This window comes from Ambystoma mexicanum, chromosome 14 (genome assembly GCF_040938575.1).
Source record: "Ambystoma mexicanum isolate Mex_15411 chromosome 14, UKY_AmexF1_1, whole genome shotgun sequence".
Classification (NCBI taxonomy): Eukaryota; Metazoa; Chordata; class Amphibia; order Caudata; family Ambystomatidae; genus Ambystoma; species Ambystoma mexicanum.
The window spans coordinates 379,911,974-379,931,693 of NC_090940.1; the positions used below are offsets into that span (position 1 = coordinate 379,911,974).

At 47.4% G+C, this 19,720-nt stretch overlaps 1 protein-coding gene across 1 annotated transcript in view; it reads right to left on the reverse strand.

The window, feature by feature from the left end:
- Positions 1–19,720, reverse strand: part of PNN (pinin, desmosome associated protein) — a 330,597-nt gene that overhangs the window by 191,652 nt on the left and 119,225 nt on the right. The window contains exons 4-5 of the mRNA XM_069637495.1: positions 19,627–19,705; positions 19,452–19,546 (exon numbers count right to left, since the gene is read on the reverse strand). Of these exons, the coding sequence (XP_069493596.1) occupies positions 19,452–19,546; positions 19,627–19,705 (174 nt within the window). The remainder of the gene's footprint in view (positions 1–19,451; positions 19,547–19,626; positions 19,706–19,720) is intronic.

Sequence of the window (19,720 nt, forward strand, 5' to 3'; positions counted from 1 at the left end):
CATCTTCCATGGGAGCTGCTTCTGCTATTGGCAGCTGTTCAGGAGAGTGAGATACGGGCGTTGTTGCGTATTGTTCAATTCGACTTTGCGTCGAGGATTTCCTCGGCTTATCCTTCCCCATTTTTCCACCGCACTTGTGTCATGGAGATGGTAGTAGTAGGCAGTTTAAGACGTTAGATCTTTGTGTACAGGGCGGTAGCCGGTAGATATTGTCCACGGCTATTCCAAGAAGAGGGGGACGGGGGGGGAGGGTCGAGGGCATCGATCACAATCCCCAGTTCCAGTGCGCCGCCCCCATCCTCTCCTTACCGTGATGTTGGTATTCAGTGCTGCAGGGATTGTCGTCTCATGGACGCAGGAGGGTCCGTGGGTGCTCTACGCGGAACGCCCACGTTGTTACCGACAGTTGAAACTCTGTTGGCGTGTAGTGGCAATGTCTCAGCGAGCAGGCCCAACGGATCCAGACCCTCAGGGGTGTGTTGGCTGAGTCCGGCCGTGACCCGACAGTCTCGGAAGCCAGACCGACGTTGGTCTTGTCTCCGGCAGCAGTCAGGGTGGGGAAGCCGGTCACGTCGCAGCGCTCTGGGTGATTAGAACGCCAACATCTCCTCGAGTTTCGGGCACCAACAGCGTTGGGGTCTCGCATTAAGGGGTGATCCCAGTTTATCCAGGCGTGGCTTGCGACCTCCATCACCGCCGGCGTCGCGTTAATGTGCCTAATCCCCATTCGTACTTTGCTTTCGGCGAGCCAGCGGTGGCCATCTTGGGTGCTGAGCGCGGCTCCAAGTCCGTGTTTACTGGTGGCCGTATCTTCGGGATCCTGCACCGGTTCCGCTCCACTCATACAGGGATCAATGCCGCCCATATTCGGACAGTTATATGAGCAGTTTTGAATGGTCCACAACGGCTATTTACGCAGAATTTAGCTCGGGATCTGGCTGGCGGCTCAAGAGCAATGGCGGCTCATGTCCACATCGTTCGGCGGTTGGCCACGCCCCCGGAAAGAACAATTATTGATCTCTGTTGTACTACTGTTATGCCCCCTTAGCAGGGACATCCGTAAAAACATTACGAAGCTCCAGACCATACAGAACAATGCCTTAAAGGCTGACACTGGCATTCCCAAGATAAAACATTCCTGAAACCAGGAAGCAGGTGCATTGGCTCCCCATTAAAGAAAAGATCATCTTTAAAACCCTCACTCTGACATACAAATGTATCCATAAACTAGCACATGTATACCTTGCCTAGAGAGTTGTCAAACCTACCGCAGCCAGACCTATAAGATCTGCCTACGCTAACAGGATTTCCATGCCCAAATAACAGAATGCGGAATGGTGGGTCCAGCTTCCCAGTCCAGGCAGCAGCACACTTGAACGCTCTTCCACCTCACATGAGATGTATGCAGTCCCACATAGCATTCAGGAAAGCACTAAAAACAATGCTGTTTAGCTAAACTGACTAGTTCCTCCTACCGAAGTAAACACTGTTCCTCCTCTGCCTCTTGTAACACGTAATGTAACTGATCAATATACTAACAGCTGCAACCATACATGTTTCTTCCTCCTACTGTAATCTCAAACTCCTCTGAGGAGGAATATTCTGTTTGCAAGCTCAATGTAACCAGGAGCAATTAACTTGAAAGTAACTAAGAAAACCTCATGCTACTAAGACATTTTCATGCAACAGGGCCTCAATGCCCTTGGGCTGTTGGAGCGCTTTACAAATTCAAATAAATTGTGAGATAGTATGTGCTGGGTCTAGAAAGTTACAAATGTAAGTAAAGTCAACTTCCCTTTACTGCTCTGGGAAACAGTTTATCCCAGAGAAGGTATTTAAACCTTTGGGAAATCTTGAAGACTTCCCTGTGTCATTGCACTGAAGGTGCAGTGACAATGTAAAAGATGCCACCTATGGAGTTTGTCAGACTCCACAACCAAATGAAACAGTTTAAAAAAATAAAAAAAATCACATTCAAATACATAAGTGGGAAAAAGGGTCTCACTCCAGGTTAAAAAAAAATCAAGTCCTCAAAATCCTGCAAAGTTGTTGGGGGTCTCCAAGGTGGAGGGAATTAGCGCATTTCTGAGAATTCTCCCTAACAGCAACCAGCCAGATACTGAGGTATTTGCAGCAGTAGGTTTTGTACTCTTTCGTTTGATGGGAAGACTAGCCCCTCTTTCGTTTTTATGGTAGCTCCTAGGAACTGTTTGGTTTTGCTTGGAAAAAGATTCTCTCGTTGATTGAGAATCCCAATTGGAACAGAAGATGGATTGTCCTTTTGGTATTTTGCCTGCAAATTTGTGGGGATTCCCCAGTTACCTGCCCGTCATCCAGATAAGGGCACACTGGGTTGATTTTCTGTGCAAGTGCACTGCCACTACTGCCAATACCTTGATGAATACCATTGAAGCGGAGGCAATGCCGAACAGTAGCACCTTAAATTGGTAGTGTTAATTTTCAATTTTAGGTGCAGGAATGTTCTGTGCATTGGAAACATTGAAATATTAAAGTAGGCATCTTTCATGTCCAAAGTTGCCCTGTAGTCCGCCTGTTTTAGCAATGGGATTACCTCCTGTAGCATAGTCATGCGAAACATCCAAGGCTTGACAGTGGATTTGAAGGCCGCAGTTCTAGGACAGGGCGCATTTTAAAGTCTTTGGCACAAGGAAGTACATTGAATAGATTCCCTTTCCCAGTGGAAGCGTGGTGAGTGCTGTTCCTTTGCTGCTCTACTCGGGCCCCTTTTCCAATATGTGCAGGCCCCCCCTCCAGGCCCTTTGCTGCCCCCCTTGCTGTCCCGCTCCCACCCGCATCCTCTTCCTGCTTCCCTTCCGCCCCCACCTACCCCTGCTCCGATTGGTCCTCCAGACGGTGTTACCCAGCCATTAACCACCTTCCCAGGGCAGCCCCCTGCCCGTCAGCCTCTGTGGCTAAGAGCCCCAAAGCAAAGGGCGGCTTCAACAGAGGCGGCTCCAGAAAGTGTCTGCAGGGAAAGCCAGTGGGCAGCCGTCAACCAGCAACGACCAGGACCGGCAAGGTAAGAGTGGCCGAGGTGGGGAATAAAGTAATAACTACCCTGGAAGCCTAGCCCACTTATCAAATCTATCCTAAAATACCTTAGTAACAATAACACCTCTTCAGCCTTCCTTAACTTTACACTTCATATCGATGTCTGAACATTCAGGCACATGACTCTCCCAAGTTAGAATTGTACTCCTTCACCTGTTAGGCATAGGCCTCTCTCCCACTATACAGGACTCTCGAGTCTGGCTGTGTTTAGAATTGTAATCTTTCCACCAATTGGCCGTGGCCCTCTCTCCCACTGCGCAGGGATCTCAAATATAGCTGTTAGCAGTGAAATCATTAGTTCACTTGTGTAGTAACTAGCTACCCTCCCAACCCCACACAATTAGCTCTCAGCAGTGAATCTCATTAAGGGCAGCCAACGTTAACCCAAAGATACAATACTAACCAACTAAACAAGTCGGTAATACCAGCTGCTGACCACTAACAGACAGTACCCAGACCTATAGCGGAAGCTTGCGCTCACCCAGTACTACCGAACATGACAGCCAGACTTAAGCAAAACAAAAGACCAAAACAGCTCTCAACCCAAAATGCCACGTAAACTACCTGTATCGAATGGAAGAAAAAGAGCATAAACAAACACTGGAACAACAAGAGGCACAACTGCAGAAAACTCTACTTGCAGGAACGACACTCGAACCAACACTGAGAAAAGAGAAAAATCCCTATACTTAAACTCCATACCTCACAACCAGTCACCAGAACGAACCAACCCAACGCAAGAATCAGCAAAAACAGACAACCAATCACAACCGCGCAGAAGCAGCTCAGACAATGCTACAAACAAAAAAACAATTGACGCAATAACCCTACATCACCAAATAAAGAGTAACTTCCACTCGACAACCACAAGTTTTGGAAGAGCATGAGGAAAACAAAAACCTAAGACTGAACCTGGAAGATCAACGATACTGACACCTGTACCAACACCTCTACTAGAGATTGAGCTTAAAGCAAACCCCAACACTGATCAGAACATGACCCCAACAATAAAGCCCAAACCACACCTATAAACTCCACTGCAATCTATTAAACGCAAGATCCATGTCAAAACACTCAGATCTGTGACCTTCGATGACAACGGCATTGACATCCTATTCATCACAAAAACATGGCTGAATGACAACCACAAAACCACACTCCAAAGCTGCCTGCCACCCAACTACAAATGCCTTCAGATTAACAGGAAACAAAGGAGGACTCGCAATAGCATTCAAAGAACACATCAAAATAAAAACCGACGACCCTCTCATCATCAAATGCAAAACCATGGTCGTACACCCATCAGCGAACCCAAAAACCAATGTCAGTCATCCTGGCGTACAGGCCAGTCATATGATGCAACCTTTGTCGATAACTTCATAGAAGCCATCAACAACATAACCATTAAGCACGAACATCTATTTATCCTGGCGGACTTCAACATTTGGTTTGAAGCAAGTCACGCCAACTCCCAAAACTCACTGACCAGACAACTTCCAACCATGAAACTATGACAGCTAGTCAAAGGAGCAACACTTGGCAGGACACACCTGACGCAATCTTTGCCCAGGAAAAACTGATCACCACGGCACCAATACAAATACTGTGGAGCAACCATCTCATCACTTTCAGACTACCAACTCCACTCTGCATCCAGGCCCCCAAACTCACAACCACCACAAAAAAAAACTGGAAACCATCAAAACAAGCAACCTGTTCGAACAACTGAAGGCAACCAAACCCTCAATTACAGAACTAGAGCTGGCTGACCTAGACAGGAAGGCGGAGCTGCTACACAAAGGGATCGCTGATACAATCGAAAAGATCGCCCTGGAAAAAAACATTCACCCCATCAACAAAGAAAAAAAGAGCAATGACAAAATGGTTCACCAACTTACTAGGCACCATGAAAAAGGACAAGAAAAAATTGAGCTGGAATGGAGGAAAGAATACAACCCAGAGAAGAAAAAAAACTGTTCAGAAACAAATCCGAGCATACTAGAAGGAAATCCAAAAGGCGAAGAGAAGGCATTATGATGACAGAATCACCAATGCGACAAACTCACAAAAAGAAATGTTCATTAAAGAAATGAAAAACCCACAAGGCTGTGACAATAATAATAATTTGAGATATATATATATATATATATATATATATATGGGATACATTACTCACCGTAATCGTATTTCTGATGCTTGTATCTGCTTAGATTCACATGCTGTGCATAGGCCGACATCTAGTGGAAGCTGCGGAGTATTACAGTTTGTTTTTCGAAAGTCGAAAATGGGCGTCGACACAGGCGTGCCAGTAATACTATCCCTAGTGTGACGTCCACTGTACCCAAGATCCCTCACGCGTGTAGGATCCTCAGATTGTATTTTTTCTGACATGAGGAAGCATGAGGAGTAGCGTGAGTACAGATAATCCAAGCAGATAGACAGAAAAGGTAAGACTACAAGCAATCATGCGCCTTCTCTCGGAGGGGAGGAAGGGTGGGTCGCATGTGAATCTAAGCAGATACAAGCATCAGAAATACGATTACGGTGAGTAATGTATCCCTTCTGAGGCTTGTGGAATCTGCTTAGATCACATGCTGTGCATAGATTAGCGAGCAGTACCAGAAGAAGGAGGTGGGATGTGAGAAGGGTCATGAGCAAACAGGTGTCTTAGAACCGCTTGTCCCACTTGTGTATCTGTCTTGGAATGAGTGTCAATGCAGTAATGCTGAGTAAAAGTGTGAATAGAGCTCCAAGTAGCCGCTTTGCAAATGGTGTCGAGGGGAACATTTGCAATGAAAGCCAGAGTGGCACCAATGCCTCTAGTAGAGTGGGCCCTTGGCGTAAAAGGCAGAGTCTTGTCAGAAAGAGAGTAACACAGCTGTATACAGTTGATAATCCACTTCGAGATAGCGCCCTTAGAGACGCGATCCCCCTCTCTGCCTGTAGCTACGGAGACAAACAGTTGATCTGTTTTCCTTAGCGGTCTGGTTTTATTTACATAGTATAGGACCGCCCTACGCACATCTAGGGTGTGTAGTTTCACCTCAGCCGAGCTTTGCGGGTTCTGGAAGAAAGCCGGAAGCTCGATGGACTGGTTTACATGGAACTTGGATATGAATTTAGGTGAGAACCTAGGGTGTGTGCGTAAAACCAGTTTGTCCTTGTGGATAGTAAAGAAAGGATCCTGCACTGACAGAGCCTGAATTTCACTGACCCTTCTTATGGAGGTAATGGCTACTAAGAAGGCCGTTTTATAAGTCAGGTGTTTGAGACTACTTTTATGCATGGGTTCGAATGGGGGTCCCATGAGCTTAGCTAGCACCACGTTGAGGTCCCATCCTGGCGGTGGGTTCGAAATAGGAGGGTGAAGTCTCTTTACTCCTTCCATGAAGGCTTTAACCACTGGTACTTTCCACCACGAGACCTTGTTATGGGATGTGGTGTAAGCCGAGAGGGCTGCCAGGTGTACTTTCAGCGAGTTAAAAACCAACCCTGCATCCAGCAGGTGGAGCATGTATGTCACAACGTTGGAAGGAGTGCAATCAACCGGGTTGATTTGTTTATTCTGGCATGGGATGTGGTGTAAGCCGAGAGGGCTGCCAGGTGTACTTTCAGCGAGTTAAAAACCAACCCTGCATCCAGCAGGTGGAGCATGTATGTCACAACGTTGGAAGGAGTGCAATCAACCGGGTTGATTTGTTTATTCTGGCACCAGATAACGAATCTTTTCCACTTATCAAAGTAACAGTGCCTTGTATTTGGTTTCCTGGACTCCTTTAGAATGTCCATACACCTCTGTGGTAATTTGAGATGTCCAAACTCTATGACTTCAGGAGCCATGCTGCTAGGTTCATAGAGTTGGGTTCCTGATGCACTGTTTGACCCTGTTGCTGGGACAGTAGGTTGTACCAGGCTGGGAGTCTGATGGGTTCGCACACCGCCATCCTGCGTAGGTGTGGAAACCATGGTTGTCTCGCCCACATGGGAGCAACTAGGATGAGCGTCATAGATTCCTTGTTCATCTTGTACACCACCTTCCTGATGAGAGGAGTTGGTGGAAAAGCGTACGCAAACATCCCTGACCAGTTCATCCACAGGGCATTCCCTTGGGAGTCCGGCTGGGGGAACCTGGATGCAAATCCTGGGCATTGTTTGTTTTCGCTTGTGGCGAATAGGTCTATAGTGGGGAAACCCCACTGAGAGAAGAGATCTTCTACTACGTCTCTGTGAAGGACCCATTCGTGTTCTTCTGGGAGGGAGTTTCTGCTTAGAGCATCCGCTAGGGAATTGAGCTCCCCTGGAACATGTTGCGATGACAGGAAGATGTTCCGTCTGAGTGCCCATATCCATATTTTCTGGGCAAGCTTGGACAGATTTGGCGAACGAGTCCCCCCTTGCTTGTTCAGATAGAACATGGCTGTCGTGCTGTCCGTCCTGATCTGCACCGACAAGTTCAGTAGATGGGGCTCGAACGCCTTTAGCGCTCGGAATACTGCCCGAAGCTCTAGCAGATTGATGTGGTTCTTGGCTACTGAGTGAGACCAGAGACCCTGAGCTGTGTGGTGGAGATGGTGAGCTCCCCACCCAGTCAGGCATGCATCTGTAGTCACCACGGCTTGTACTTCGGGATCGTAAAAGGGTTTCCCCTTTGCGAGATTCTCTCTTGTCCACCAGTGTAGGCTCTGTACGAGTGTTGGCGAAACGACCACTAGATCGTCCCAATGACCACTTGCCTGAGACCACTGTTTCGCCAACCATTCCTGCATGGGACGCATGCGCAGACGCGCGTGGGGGACCAGGTAAATGCATGACGCCATCATGCCCAGTAACCGCATAGCTTTGCGTACTGTTATCTGTTGACCTGACTGATAATGCGGAATTTGCAGAAGTATATTCCGAATTCTCTCTTCCGAAGGGAAGGTCAATCCTTTCTGAGTATCTAGGATAGCTCCTAGAAACTGTTTTGAGGTGCTTGGCACCAGACTTGACTTTTTCTCGTTGATGGAGAAGCCTAATTCGTGGAGGAGGTCGATAGTCCTCTGAATGTTTGACCTGCAAATTCCTGGGGTTTCCCCCGTTATGAGCCAGTCGTCCAGATAAGGGTACACCGGGATTGCTTCCCTGCGTAGGTGTGCAGCCGCCACCGCCAGTACCTTGGTGAATACCCTTGGTGCTGAAGCTATCCCGAAGGGCAGTACCTTGAATTGGTAGTGGCGACTGTCCACCTTGAAGCGCAAGTACTTTTTGTGCGCTGGGAGCATGGAAATATGAAAATAAGCATCTTTCATATCCAAGGTTGCCATGTAATCCCCCTTTTTTAGGAGGGGGATTACCTCTTGTAGCGTGGTCATACGGAATTTTTGGGGCTTGACATATTTGTTGGCAGGCCGTAAGTCCAATACTGGGCGCATTGTCAAATCTTTCTTTGGCACAAGGAAGTAAGTTGAATAGATACCCTTGTTTACCTGGTGTCCTGGGACGAGTTCTATCGCGTCCTTTTCTAGCAGAATGGCGATCTCCTCGAGAAGGATCCTTTGATGCTCTAAGGAGTGCACTCTTTGTCGTGGAGGATGATTCCGGGGACGCTGCAGTAGTTCTATACAATATCCTGCGGATACTGTTGACAGCACCCATCTGTCTGAGGTGATCCCTTCCCAAGCCTGGGTGAAGGTGGAAATGCGTCCCCCTACTGGGGTTGCGTGGCAAGGGACCCTGAACTGAGCGTCACTGTTTTGGTGGAGGCGTGCCACCGCCCTTGTTGGGGCTGCCTCTGCCTCTTCCACGACCTCTCTTGTTACCCCTGCCGTAACTCTGGGTAGACTGCTGGTTGTTATTCCATTGTGTACCTTGTCCCTGGGCATAGTTGCCTCTTTGTGAATTTTGGCCGCGTGGGCGACGAAAATTATTGTTCCCCCTCTGGTTAGGGGGTTTGTTGGTAAGCTGGCCAAGGGATTTGAGAGTCTCATATTCATCTTTGGCATTTTTAAGTGCGTCTTCGACCGCTTTCCCAAACAATAGGTCGGGTTCCACTGGCTTGTCTATCAAAGAAGCCTGGGTTTCTGTCTTGAATCCCGACTGCCGTAACCACGCATGTCTCTTGATAACAGTACCTTCTGCTATCAATCTCCCTGCGTTGTCAGCGGCGTCGAAAGTTGCTTTTAAAATGCAACCAGACACGGCTCTCCCCCCTGCCGAGATCCGAGCCAGCTGGCCCTTTAACGGTTCTGGAGCAGAGGCAATGAGCGCCGCGACTTCTTCCCATTGATGGCAATTGTAACTAGCCAACAGGGTGGTGGAATTTGCAATCCTTGCTTGGTAGGCGGACGTTGAGGCTACCTTTCTGCCAAACCCGTAAAGTTTTTTGCTCTCCTTGTCGGGAGGAGCTTCTGATGAAGATAAGGGCGTGCCAGCCCTCTTTCTAGTGTTGGTCACCACTAGGGAATCTGGTTTAAGATGTCCCTTTATATACAGAGGGTCAGACTGGGCTGCCCGGAAAATCTTTTCAATTCTGGGGTTGACAGCTCTGGTGAGGTTAGGATTCACCAGGGAAGGATCTATTCTTCGTTGGATGGATTTGAGGATAGGGATGGTCTGAGCGACCGGTCTTCTCTCTCCTACAAACTCCTCCGCGAAGTCCCTTTCCTCCTGTACACCGTGGGTGTCGATGTGGAAGTGTTCCGCTGCTCGAGCGAGAACCTCGTTAAGGAGGGGCTGGTTATCAACTGGAGAGTCAGTAACTGGGGCTTCGCTTTGTACTGGGGAATCTACTCTGTAAATTTCCTGCTCATCTTCTCCCTCCTCCAGGTCCTCATCCTCTGCATAGTAATCTGTCCCGGTTTGTTCTTCCATAATTGCAAACTCCTGGTCCTCTTCAGGGAAAACTTGTCCCTGATAACTGGGGAGTGGAGTAGAATATGGAGTGGAGTAAGGCTGAACCTTGAAGGGTTCAGGTCTTTCGACCCGGGGCTTTTTACTTAGCGGGATAGGATCGGAGGAGCCTGAGGGTGTGGCCCCTTGAGGGTTATATGAAAGAAAGTGTTCTGGGTTCTTATCATAAAAATCAGCCAAGGAAGACATACTAGACATAACCCTGTCTATGTCTTCACTGGACCATTCCCTGGAACAGGGTATTACTTTAGCAGGTGATTTATTTTCAAGGGTAGACTTGTGTTTGCTTGTCTGCTTAGGCTTTACAGGGGTGGAAGGCTGTGCTTTCCGCTGTTTCCCCCCTTCTCCGTGCGTGGAAAAATGTTTTCCCTGTCCCTTGGGGGCCCCAGAGACTTTCGACGCCTGGCGTCGAGGGTCTGGAAAGGTATCTGTGTGCTTCGGGCGTGGGGCCTCACTGATGTAAACCGCGGTCTCGGTATCTTGGAGCGCGGCCTGGGGGTGGAAGTCGTCTTCGTCTCCCGACGATCGAACTTCCGTTAGTGTGTGTAGCGAGGCACTCTTGGCAAGAGTGGATGATTGCCTTGCGTCGTGAGGCGATCTCGATCGAGAGCGCCCAGAGGACACCGAGTCGGACCGTTCTTTTTGTGCCTCTTTCCGGGAAGTCGACGTCGTCGAGGTCCGGTTGGTCTTAGTGTGTTTAGTGTGTGTTAGGTGTGTAGCGCTTGCGTCGCCGGGGGTCTTCCCCATAGCCGCCTTGCCGGACGACCTTCCGAGGTCGGGGACCTGCGCTCGTCGGCTGTCTTTCGACGCCGTAATGCCCTCGCCGTCCGAAAGTACGGCGTCGCTGCCATCGCTGAAGGCGCCCTCCGCTGCCATGGCCTCCTGCCTGGCGTGGTGGGCCCAACGCTTTGTCGAACGGTCCTTAAGTGTCTTAGGTTTAAACCTACTACACGCTCTGCAGTTCGCTTCGGGGTGATCCCTCGGCAAGCAGAGATTGCACGTGGCGTGCCTGTCGACCCAAGGGTATTTGCGATTGCACTTGGGGCAGAATTGAAAAGGGGTACCCTCCATACGCACCTTAAGGCAGCGGGCTGCTAAGTGTAGGAATATATATAAATGTAACTATATATCAAGAGTGAAGAGTATGTACCACCCCCCACTCTCCCTACTTGTAAGGGCCGAGGCCAGCGGCCTACTAGGCCCGGGCCGAGGCCAGCGGCCTACCGAGGCCCAGATCCGTCGTGCAGCAGTCGACGGTCGATGACTTCTCCAGCCGTCGTCGAGGTTGAGGGTCGACGTTGGGGTGGGGAAGGGAATGAATAAGAATTAAAATTATAATAACAGCAAAAGTATGGCTAAGGCCAGGGAACTCCGCAAGATGCTTCCGACCAGTATGGCGGAAAAAAACAATCTGAGGATCCTACACGCGTGAGGGATCTTGGGTACAGTGGACGTCACACTAGGGATAGTATTACTGGCACGCCTGTGTCGACGCCCATTTTCGACTTTCGAAAAACAAACTGTAATACTCCGCAGCTTCCACTAGATGTCGGCCTATGCACAGCATGTGATCTAAGCAGATTCCACAAGCCTCAGAAATATATATATATATATATATACACATACACACACACACACACACACACACACACACACACACACACAACATCCCATCACCCTCAGAGAACCTTTTCAACAACCTGGCAGACCACTTCAAGAACAAAATCAACAACATCCGACAAGTCATACAAAACAAACCAACCAAGCAGAACCACAAACTTCAAAACTTTCCCGAAATATCAGCAGAGACTTTTGTCTTGCTGGTGAAACAGCAAAAAAAAAAAAAAAATCAGGTTCACTCATGGATCTGTGCCCACCTGACCTCTACAAATCAATCCTCGCACAAGGAACACCATCAGAATATCTCTCACGAGCAACATGAACCACACCAAAAAAAATATTCAAATCCGCATATATCAAACCACCCTTAAAAAACACAAGTGGCAACTTAGAAGACCTCTCCAACTACAGGCCGATCTCCAACATTCTCTACCCAGCAAAAGTCCTGAAACCTACGTATACAAACTAACCCAAGAACATGTAGAAAAACATCACCTGTTGGACCAAGCACAAGTCGGCTTCATACCCACAACAGCACTAGTATCCATCTGGGACGACCTAAAAACAAACGCGGACTCCGATACAACCTCAGCCCCGATTCTGCTAGACCTCTCTGCAGCCTTTGACAGTTAGACATGACATGCTAACCAAAAGACTAGAAGACATAGGCATAACAGATACGGCACTACTCTGGACTAAATCTTTCCTAGCAGAAACCGTTTTGTTAAAGCCCTTCAAATCCATACCATGAGTCAACGATTGTGGAGTACCACAAGGGTCCTCACTATCATCCCTGTACTTCAACATCTACCAAACTGCTCTAATAAGAATCTTCAAAAATACAAAACTACATGCTACAACTACGCAGACACTCAAAATCGAAGACTCAAGCCGATCACTCAACCCTAATCGAGTGTCTAAAAGAAGTCTTTAATTGGATGAATGCCAACAACTTGAAAATCAACCCAGAAAGACAGAACTCATCCAATAATCAAGAGACGACCACCTACATACCATGGCCAAGGGAAATGGGAACTGCACCAACTCCATCTAAGGTAGTAAAAAAATCTGGAAGTCCTGATGGACACCACCCTAACTCTAGAACCACAATGCAATAAAGAAATTCTTCCTCCTTCACACGGCAGGAAGAATCTTACCTTTCCTCCTTTTGGCATTCAAAACTATTGTTTCGAAACTTTGACTGGACACCCACACAAAACTCACAATCGTCTCCCTCATGCTAAGAATTGACTATGCAAACAGCCTCTCTCGGCCAGAATACCTCCTGAAGAAACTACAACGGATCCAAAATGCAGCAGCCAGACTCAAACTATCCAGAAGAGACCACATCACTCCAGCAATAAAAACACTGCACTGGCTCCCAGTCAAACATTGCATCACCTTCAAAACAATGCGCATAACACAGGGCAATCAGCAGACAAGGAGCTGAAATCCTGCAAAAGAAATTAACCATCTACAAGCCGAGACTCCTCAGATCAAGCAACTAAATCTGTCTGAAAGAAACACCATACCTTAAGAAAAAAAACATGGGGCTCCTTCTCCCACTTAGCCGCAAAAACCTGGAACATCCCTAAATAAATAAACACCAAAGACCACCTACAATTCAGAAAATTACTAAAAACCTGGCTCTTCAACATCAGATTCAAACTAAAAAACCAAACCACCAAACGGGAAACACAATGAAAAGGATGATAAATCTAAGATTAACAAACTCTAGAACCGAATAAAGAAACTTACTTCTACAAGAGAGACAACACCAAGTCTAATAGGACACAAACGACAGAGGACAGAATCCAGCATCCCTAGCCAACTCCCAGCAAACCACCTTCACCCACTCGATAAATGCTACTATAGACCATACCAGTATAAAGTAAGGCGAACCTTAGCACTTGCCACACTAAGCTGTGGATATGGGCATGGTCCAAAGAGCGTTGTGAATGAAGGAAGACGCTGCCCCCTGGACATAATTGCAAGAGTTAGCATTTTCCAAAGGGGGGCTGTGGGGGGGTAGGAGCGGTAGCATGAATGAGCAACCAAATAAGATGATGAATGCCTAGCAGCCCCAACACATGAGAGTAAACCCGGGCTTACTGATGCCGCCCTCCTACTAGACTGAATTCTTTCTGGGCTAGACTGAAAGGGACGCACAAACGCCTGCCCGCCCACATACAAACAAGGGCCACATAGGCGGCCAGTACCAAACTCGGGCAAGGTTATGCATAAGAACGTATGCCATATGGGAAAGGGGCCGGGAGTGTTATACAGCCCCGGATATGGACAGACACGCCCACACACCCCACCTAATTAGAAATTCCGACATTTAGTGCTGCACCTCAAGACAGCAATGCCAATTAACCAACCCACTAACAACTTCACCCTGTGCATACACCTCAAATTCTAACCAAACAACCATAAACCAACACAACAATCCACACAAACTTCACTACTCTGCAACAACAAAACAAAGCACAGACTTGCACAACAGCACACGTCGTCTTCCAACAGTATACCACCACAAGCCCAGCCAACGGAATTCTGGGCTGAGGCCGCCTACAGCACATCACTGCTGTCTTGCACTTCGCCAGCTCATCCCACCAACTACCCCCCCCCCCTTTTCTTGCAGAGCGCCAGGGGACCGCTCTGGTGGTGATAGTGCACGGTACAAATATTTTTAACATTAACCCTTCTTTACCAGGACGGTTTCTACGGCATTCTTTAGTAGCAGTGCTTTGACCTCTTCCAGCAGAATGAGCTGTTCCTCCTGCGTCATTTGTCTTGACGGGTGGTTGGGTGCTGTCTATATGAGTTCTGCAATAACCACCTGCCACGGTGGAAAGTACCCACTTGTCCAACGTGATCCCCTGCCATGCGTGGTAAAATGCGACCTACTGGAGGCATGGGAGGGTGCCTTGGGTGGGGTTGGTCATTGCTTTGGTGGGGTGGAGCCTCAGGAGGAGGATCTGCATCTACTTCTTGGCCTTCTGTGGACCCTTTGAAAATGTTGGGAGGAGTGCCCCTACGGGGTACCCCAAGATGAAGTCTGCCAGCCCTAGTTGTGATGAAAGGACCTCTGGGAGTTTGGTCCTAAAACGGCATGTATTAAATGGGCCTTTCTGCACAAAGGGTTTGCTGGTGAGCTGTCCCAGGGATTCGAGGGTGTTGCACTGCAAAGTGCTATTGAGGAGTACATTTGACCGTTTTTCAAAATAAGGCTTTAAGCGCAATTAGCATATTTTAATGGGTGGCTTGGGTTTCCAGTTTCAAACCTGATTGACTTAGCTATGCATGGTGTTTAACAAGGGTAACCTCAGCCACTATCAAGCCTGCATTATCTGCTGCGTCCAGATTATTTTTCAGGATGCAGCGTGCCACCCGTTTACCTTCAGCCACTGTTTGCAAAAGCTGTGTTTTCAGGGGCTCTGCAGCAGAGTCCATTTGTTGTGAGATCTCGTCCCACTTGAGGCAATAACACCAGGCACGTAGTGTTGTTGGCTATCCTTACTTGGTAAGCAGCTGAGGAAGCTACTTTCCAGCCCACTTTTTAAGTTGTTTTGCTCTCCTTGTCAGGAGGTTCTTCGGCAAAGGCTAGTTTCCTTTTTGTGGTCAGCACGAGAGAATCAGGCTTTAGCTGCCCCACTGATGTACAATGGGTCTAACGGGTTGGTCTAAACATCATGTCAATGCGAGGGTTGACTGCCCTAGTCAGGTTGGGGTTAAGTAAAGAAGGCTGAACGCCTTTGGATAGATTGGAGCAGTGGAATGAACTATGCTGCAGATTGCTTATCTTCTACTAAGTCTGTCGATTTGTGCCTCCTGGGTATTTATTTTAAAATGTTCTGCATCTTTTAAAAGATAATGCAGCAGCTGGTAATCCACAGGTTGGTCAATATGGTCTGGAGATTGAATGATGTATACATCATTGTCATCATCGTCATAGCATTGGTCAGTACCCTCCATGTCCCCTTGGTCTCCCTGGTCTGCTATTGTGCCAGGGTCCTGCGAACCTGAAGTGTCAAAATAGTATAGGTCGTCCGATGTAGAGGTACTTGGCTGTGCCGTGTCTAGGCAGGGTCTTTTGCATCGAGCTGCTTATTAGCTGCTGCCCCTTGAGGTTGGTAAATTGGTCAGGGTGTTGATCAAAAAAGTTAAAGCTAGACATTCTTCTCAATACTTCCAATTGTTCCAGGTTCATTAAGTGGAGCATGGTAATACTGGTAACAGGGGGTGGGAAAAGCAGGGGGCTGTTTGTGGTGCATTGCCCCTGAGAGGGTGTCACTGGGGGCAGTGTTCTTTATCCTTTATAACTTATAACCTGTGTTTGAAGATAGGGGCGAAGGTTTGGGGTTTTACGACGTTTTGGATTGGAGTAGAGTTTCTATGACCGGTTTAAGGAGTTCTAATTTTTTAAATAGTAAGGGCTGAAGACGCGTCTATCGACACACGGACGCCATTACCAAAGGAATGGTCTTATTTGCTTGCGGTGTCAGAAATAAACTGTTGCTTCAGTTTTGGGCGCCCGCGTACGCGATGGCCCAGAGGACAGAGACTGACCTTCCCTTAGGCACCAAGCGTGGCTGATCGGTTGGCAACGCAGTCGACAGTCAGCCATGGGGCAAGGGTGTTAAGTGGAGTGTGCAGTGTGGGTGTCTTCTCCGTAGCAGAACTGCCGGTCTGCCTGTTGGAGTCAGGGGCTTACACTCGGGGAAACAGCCGAGTCCTGATCACCCTCGGTGGTTGTCACTTAGGACGCTGATGCTACCATCGCTGGAGGCTCCGTTCATTGCAGTCTCGGCCTGCATGGTGTGGGTGGGCCCAGTGTTTAGTCTTCCAGTCCTTTAGTGTCTTGGGGCAAAACAGTTGGCAAGACTTGCACTGTTTTTCGGAATGGTCCCTACGAAGGTAGAGAGTACACACCTCATGCAAGTCCATCCAGGGAAACTTCCTGTTACAGGAAGGACAACATTGAAATGGTGCGTTTTACATAGTATGGAAATATGGCAGCTCAGAATTGTAAAAGGAAGAAGGAAATAGGCATTCTATTAATTATTTTATTCATTACATTTGGTAGTATGTCCAGACCTGGTGGTATCACGGCATAGTTTACAAGAATACTTTTGAACTTATTGGTTACAGAGAGAGCAGAGTAATACCAAGTACATAGTGAAGCTAGTCAATATGCTGCTAAACAGCTGGCAGTATGATACAAGAACACTTTGGCTTAATGGTTGCACTGAGACCAATTAGATTAATGACTGAGGCAATTTTTGTATGCAGTACCCTCTGGGCCCACTGCACACAACTAAGACTACAAGTGTAAACAAAACAAACCTTTAGTATAAGACTGTACCACACAGTTTGGTAGCGAGCTGAGCAGCCAGGCTCATCTCAAGAAGGGAATGTGAGCTTGTAATGAGGTTACACAGAGGGCTACAATCACAGGTAGTCAAATAGACTCTTATACTCTCTTGGTGACACTTATTAATTTATTACAGTCCGTTGAAAACATTCACTAAAAGGAGGCAATCAATATCACACAACATACTACAGTAAGTCACACTATCTGGTTCTGAGGCATTTAAACTACTTTGAAGGAGGACCAAAATGGCATTGAGCATTTGAAGTAGGAGCAAAAAGGCACAAGTTAATAAAACGAATAATAGAGTTACTCTTAAACAGTGCAAATAGTTTTGAGTTCACCAGAGGAGTGGTTCCAATGCAATAGCTAGGCCAAAATAATCAATGGCTAGAGTCTTGCATTAAAAAAACGGTTTTGGTGGTTTAAAGGGAAAAGTCTTTGCCACGGTTCTCAGAAGTAGTTCATAGAAGAAAGGTTTGTATGTCAAGTCACAAGCTGACTAGGCCTGCAAGTTGCCAAAGTTGTACACACTTTCGCAGTGAGAGGTAAGTTCTCAGTCGGTTTTCACAGTAACTTAATATTGAAGAAAAAGATGTAGCTGAAGACTTCTGTTGCTGGCAGTTCCTGCAGATCTCGCCGTTCCTGAGCCTCAGTCGTGGGGACAAGAGGGAGGACGTCGGGGGACTCCTGCACTGCACAGGGACTGGTCACAAAGCTGGCAAACTGGCAAATCTTTGTTTCCGGTAGTGGTCTTCAAGCACACAAACAGGCAACCTTCTCCCTGGCTATTCGGTTTCCCGCAGCACGCTGAGGAAAATGCAACCAGCTCCGAGAATGGTGTCCAAGTGGCTTACGAGTTGATTGGTCCCACCAACTCAAAATGGAGAAGTCGTCCTTGAAGGGCTTCTGTCGAGATGAACTTGACGATTTGAACCTGCAGCAGGGCTTCACCGGGCAAACCAACGGTCCAGGAGTTGCAGCAGCGATCCTCTTCCAGCTCATCTTCGGTTCTTTCATTCCAGTGGTCGACTGCCTTTCAGTCCAAGAGACTTGCCTTTTAAACAGTTTTCCCCCCATTCATTCCAGCCTAGCTGCCACTCACCCAGCAGGGTGGCTGTCCTTGCCGGACAATCAGCCAGCCAATCACGCCAGAGTGCATTTAAGTCTCCTAGGAGACTAAGCACAGGGAGTTTCGGGCACCTCCCTCACTTACTGCCCACCCCCAGACACTCTGGCTCCAGAAACGGTCTTCAGACATGAAGCCCGCCAAAGGCATAGGACAAAGGGACCAAACCTTGTTTGGCATGCAGAAGCAAACTCAAAAAGGACCTTTCCAAAAAAGAAATAGCAGAAAAAAGAACGGGAGCCGTTTAATCAAAGGGGGCTCAGACGCCATCTTGAAAAACATGGCTCCCGTGATTTTTAGCTACTGGTGTTCGCTGTCGGGAAAATCATGGTAGGACGTAAAACGACTGCCACCAGCCATTTCGATAGGAAAGGCTAGCATTTGACTAATACATGACTTTCTAGACATAGGGATGCTAGGTAACCCCTCCAGCACCCAATTGAACTTTACATTCTCTGGGAAACAGTTTATCCCATAGAAAGTGTTTAAACCTTGGAACAGCCTAAAAAAGCTTCTCTGTGTCACTGCACTGAGGATACAGTGACACACGAAAAGATGCCCATGAGTTTTTTAAACTCCATAAACAAAGAAATAAACAGAAAACAAATTAAAACGTTCAAAGTCCCAAAATTTAGCTAAAGAGCTGGAGGGCTCTAAGGTAGGAGGAATTGGAACATTTATGAGAATTCTCACCAACAATGACATCCCCACCCTCCCTACTGTGCAGGGCCGAGGCCCTTTGGGACCTAGGTTGGCCACAGACAAAGCAACGGGTGAAGAACTGTTGTCGATGAATGGTCTTGTCCTCAAAAGCAGTCCCCGAAGATCCTGCCGTGTATGGCCATTGAAAGGATGGAAAGTTATTTTAAACTTCGTTTAAGTAAAGGAGTTAGCCAGAAGAAACTCTGCAACTTGTGTCCGACTGATGGTGGAACGAAACAATCTGCAGGACCTCATTGCCTGAAGGACCATGGATACAGGAGCTGTGACACTAGTGATAGCATTACTGGCATGCACCGTCGACTTCCCTTTGAGTTTAGAAAACAAAAAATGTAATACTCTGCAGCTAGCACTAGTTGTCGGCCTATGCATAACATGTTATCTAAGCAGAACCACAAGCCTCGAATATATATATTTATATATGCACACACAATACATATTTCATGACACTCGCAATGCCTTTTATGCCAAATTAAAATCAATAAAAATATTTGACAAAAAAGCAGATGAGGCAAACAAAGGCATAAACCACCATAGGGCCAATATGTGTTGCATTTCAAGAGACCAAAAGAGGGGGCAACAGGATGATAATTTCCTAAAGTTTAACAAGCTTAGTTATTTAAAGCATTGATTGATAATGCATTGTACCTTTGTTTTCCTCTCTCATCGATGGTCTGATCTTGAATAAGGTCTCGGCGGGTGCGTTCTTTGGAGGTAGCAACAATAGAGGATTGCAACGCTGGCTAAAATAAATTGAAAACAACATTTATGTCAAACCAAAATCACAATGGCTAGAATTGCTTATGCAAAAACCTTCTCTGACCTTTTTAACAACATCTTCCTCTTCTTCAGCGTCACTCTCCTGGCGCGACTCTCTCCTTGTCCGACGCTCTACCCCCTGCCTTTAAAAAGAAAGA